Below are 2,708 nucleotides of genomic sequence, written 5' to 3'. Positions count from 1 at the left end.
TGTGTGTGTTTAAGTATATGAGCATGTGTTTGTGTGTGTATGTGTATGTGTATGTGTGTCTACATGGATGTATTCATACCGTTTAAATGTGTTGAATATATGCATGTGTTCTTTTATTTTCCCTATGAAGGTTGCACACTCAAACATTTTTACTGTATTTTACAATCATGTACGCATGTACGAGTACTTGAGAAAAATCCTAAGTGTGAGTATATATGGTCAGTTTGCTTGACTAGGTGTATCACATGTAGTAGCTCGTGATGATAAAGACTGTGATCTCTTCTTGACAGGTCCAATTGATCTTTTCTCGCTGTGCGATTAGAACTTAGCGTCGCCGCAGGTTGTAAATATTCGGCACTGAATCCTGGATCTTCCTTTCTGTTCGTACAGTGGTGTACCAGTCAGCTCTAAAGGGAATATGCATCTTGCAACCTGACAACAACATTCATCTATCAACCAACATACGGATTGATATTCAGAGATTCTACTTCTATTAAAGTTGTGTTATTTTATCTTCTGCTTGTCTGACAATTTTTACCAACTGTTTATGGACGTTTATTTGGCTGAGCTAAGCAGGATATAGTGACTACTGCATCACGCTTGATGATGGTATTCTAAGACACGAATACCGAGTGAATGGTGTCACCTGTGCGATGATCTAATAGTCTGCGAGGGTATATTGCTTTTTATGATCTACTGGCTCTTAGCCTTCAGCTAGTGTACATTGCATTCATATATTAACTTCCAGCGCTTGCCGTATTGGTTCTGATTGGGGCGCCTATAAATTAAAGCCTATAAAATACCCGACAAACTCTCGCTAACTTCTGAACTCACCGTCTGAGTAATGTATATCTAATGTTTGCAGCGATTCGTGGTTCGACAACACAGGCTTTCGTTTTTGACTGCAACTGGAGGCAGGTCGTTTTGAAACCATCTTTGTACTCTTCTCGTCTATTTTAAGACCAGCAAGCCTTTTTTCGTGAGCTCTCTCATATGAACCCCATCCCTCGTCTCTACCCCGATCACCCAATAAATCCGGGTCAGTGTTATATGTGCGCATGTGCTTGCTCGTAGCGATCATATCTATGCTGCTTGCACCCAGTACATCTCTGTACTGAACGATGTTGTCATCCTTAGTCTCCCACGAAGCCTCAAAATCCACGGTCGTCTCCTGGCATAACCTTTCCTTGTCACTGCCTAAATTCTTCAATTCCGAAACTTTATACTTACTGCTACCGCCACTTGCCCCACTTGCGAGTTGTGGTCGTATGCCCGACTTGGGGCTCTTGTCCTTGATCGATATATCGTCAATCTTGGGCAGTACCGCACTCGATATGCCCTTCATCCGCCTGAAGAATCCGGATGTCTCTTTGGCATAACTACTATCTCTCTCTCTGTCTTTCCCCCTCTCTTTGTCTTTCTCTTTGGTTTTTGCCTTGTCTCGCTCACTCTTCCCTAGCGTCGTATTAGTCCAGTCGATACCATTGTCACTGGCACTGATTTCTACCGTGTTGTGATTAAGATCGTCTGGTAGCGCTCCTTGCATGGTAAGACCTATCTTGCAACTGTCATCCGCCCACTGATCCGCATCTGCTATATTACCATTCCCCTCCGATCGGTAAACTTCGCCGTATTCTTGACTAAAACCTATATCGCACCTCTTGCCTGAGTATACCTCTTTCTCTACATTCGAACTCGCATGAACCCCAACCCAACCTCTTATCCCCATATCAGAAATGTCTCGCTCAACCACCGCTGGTATTTCAGAGGCTTCCACGGCATTCATACGGTATCCATATCCACTCCCTTTCCTACAAGACATGGGTACGAAACTGGCCATATCGATACTATTCGCCAATAAACTGCCTATATGATTTGGTGTGGACTGTGGCCTGGTCAACAAACGTGTAGCCTGTGTGTGGCGCTTCCATCGGTCCTCGCTCGTCGAGCTTCCATCTGTTTGTTTCTGTTCTAAATAGAGATAACTACTCGCCGCGGGGATGTTTACGTCTACCTCAGTCCCTAGGCCTCTATTCATTTCTCCAGCTAATGCTTTAATCCCTATCCCAGTGCTCACAGTCTCTGTGCTCTCGTGCATTGTACTGCCGGCTAGTAAACGTTCATCTGCACTATAACCCCTGCAACTGGTATCAGTTGTATTGTCCAAGCCCAACCCTGCGATCCCGCTTAGTGTAGCATTAGCATCCGACCCTTCCCTGTATGTGTTACAGCTAGTATAGGACACTTCGCTCTTCGGAGACGATCCCGTGGCATACCTTTCTACACTAAGACAGCTAAGTGTGCTTCTTGTGCCATCTTCAGCTCTACTATTATGCTGTGTACACGCAATTGCTTTGGTCCTCACCGAGCCAGTAGATAGATCGCTTAATTGGCAGTGATTGTCGCCTTTCTCTTCACACCCGTCCGTAGTATTCCTATGTGGTTTATGTGCTTCATCTACACCCGCATCAACATCATTAACATATGTACCTGGCTCTGAGTGAACATGTGTTCCTATTATAAACTCAGGTATCTCCTCTAATAGTTCCACAAAGGGCAGTTCGCCGCTGGTCATGGGCAGTATACTCGATTGCGATTGGGATGCTCTTGGTGCAAATATGCTACTCTGCGTACTGTGCGTGCTGGTCACAGACACCAGTCGCTTGTGTCTGTTCTTATTCGAAAAACATACTATATATATATATATA

At 44.5% G+C, this 2,708-nt stretch overlaps 1 protein-coding gene across 1 annotated transcript; it reads right to left on the bottom strand.

The window, feature by feature from the left end:
• Positions 1–537: 537 nt before the first annotated feature.
• On the bottom strand, positions 538–2,672 carry SARC_12335 (hypothetical protein). Its single transcript, XM_014293560.1, has one exon. It carries the CDS (start codon positions 2,573–2,575, stop codon positions 818–820), a length of 1,758 nt encoding a protein of 585 aa, XP_014149035.1. The 5' UTR covers positions 2,576–2,672; the 3' UTR covers positions 538–817.
• Positions 2,673–2,708: the final 36 nt, after the last annotated feature.

This window comes from Sphaeroforma arctica (genome assembly GCF_001186125.1).
Source record: "Sphaeroforma arctica JP610 unplaced genomic scaffold supercont1.2231, whole genome shotgun sequence".
Taxonomy (NCBI): Eukaryota; class Ichthyosporea; order Ichthyophonida; genus Sphaeroforma; species Sphaeroforma arctica.
This window is presented reverse-complemented; position numbering and strand designations above follow the sequence as displayed.

Bases quoted from the DNA above. Each gene is read 5' to 3' on its own strand.
- SARC_12335 (XM_014293560.1), bottom strand. From the start codon at position 2,575: ATGACCAGCGGCGAACTGCCCTTTGTGGAACTATTAGAGGAGATACCT.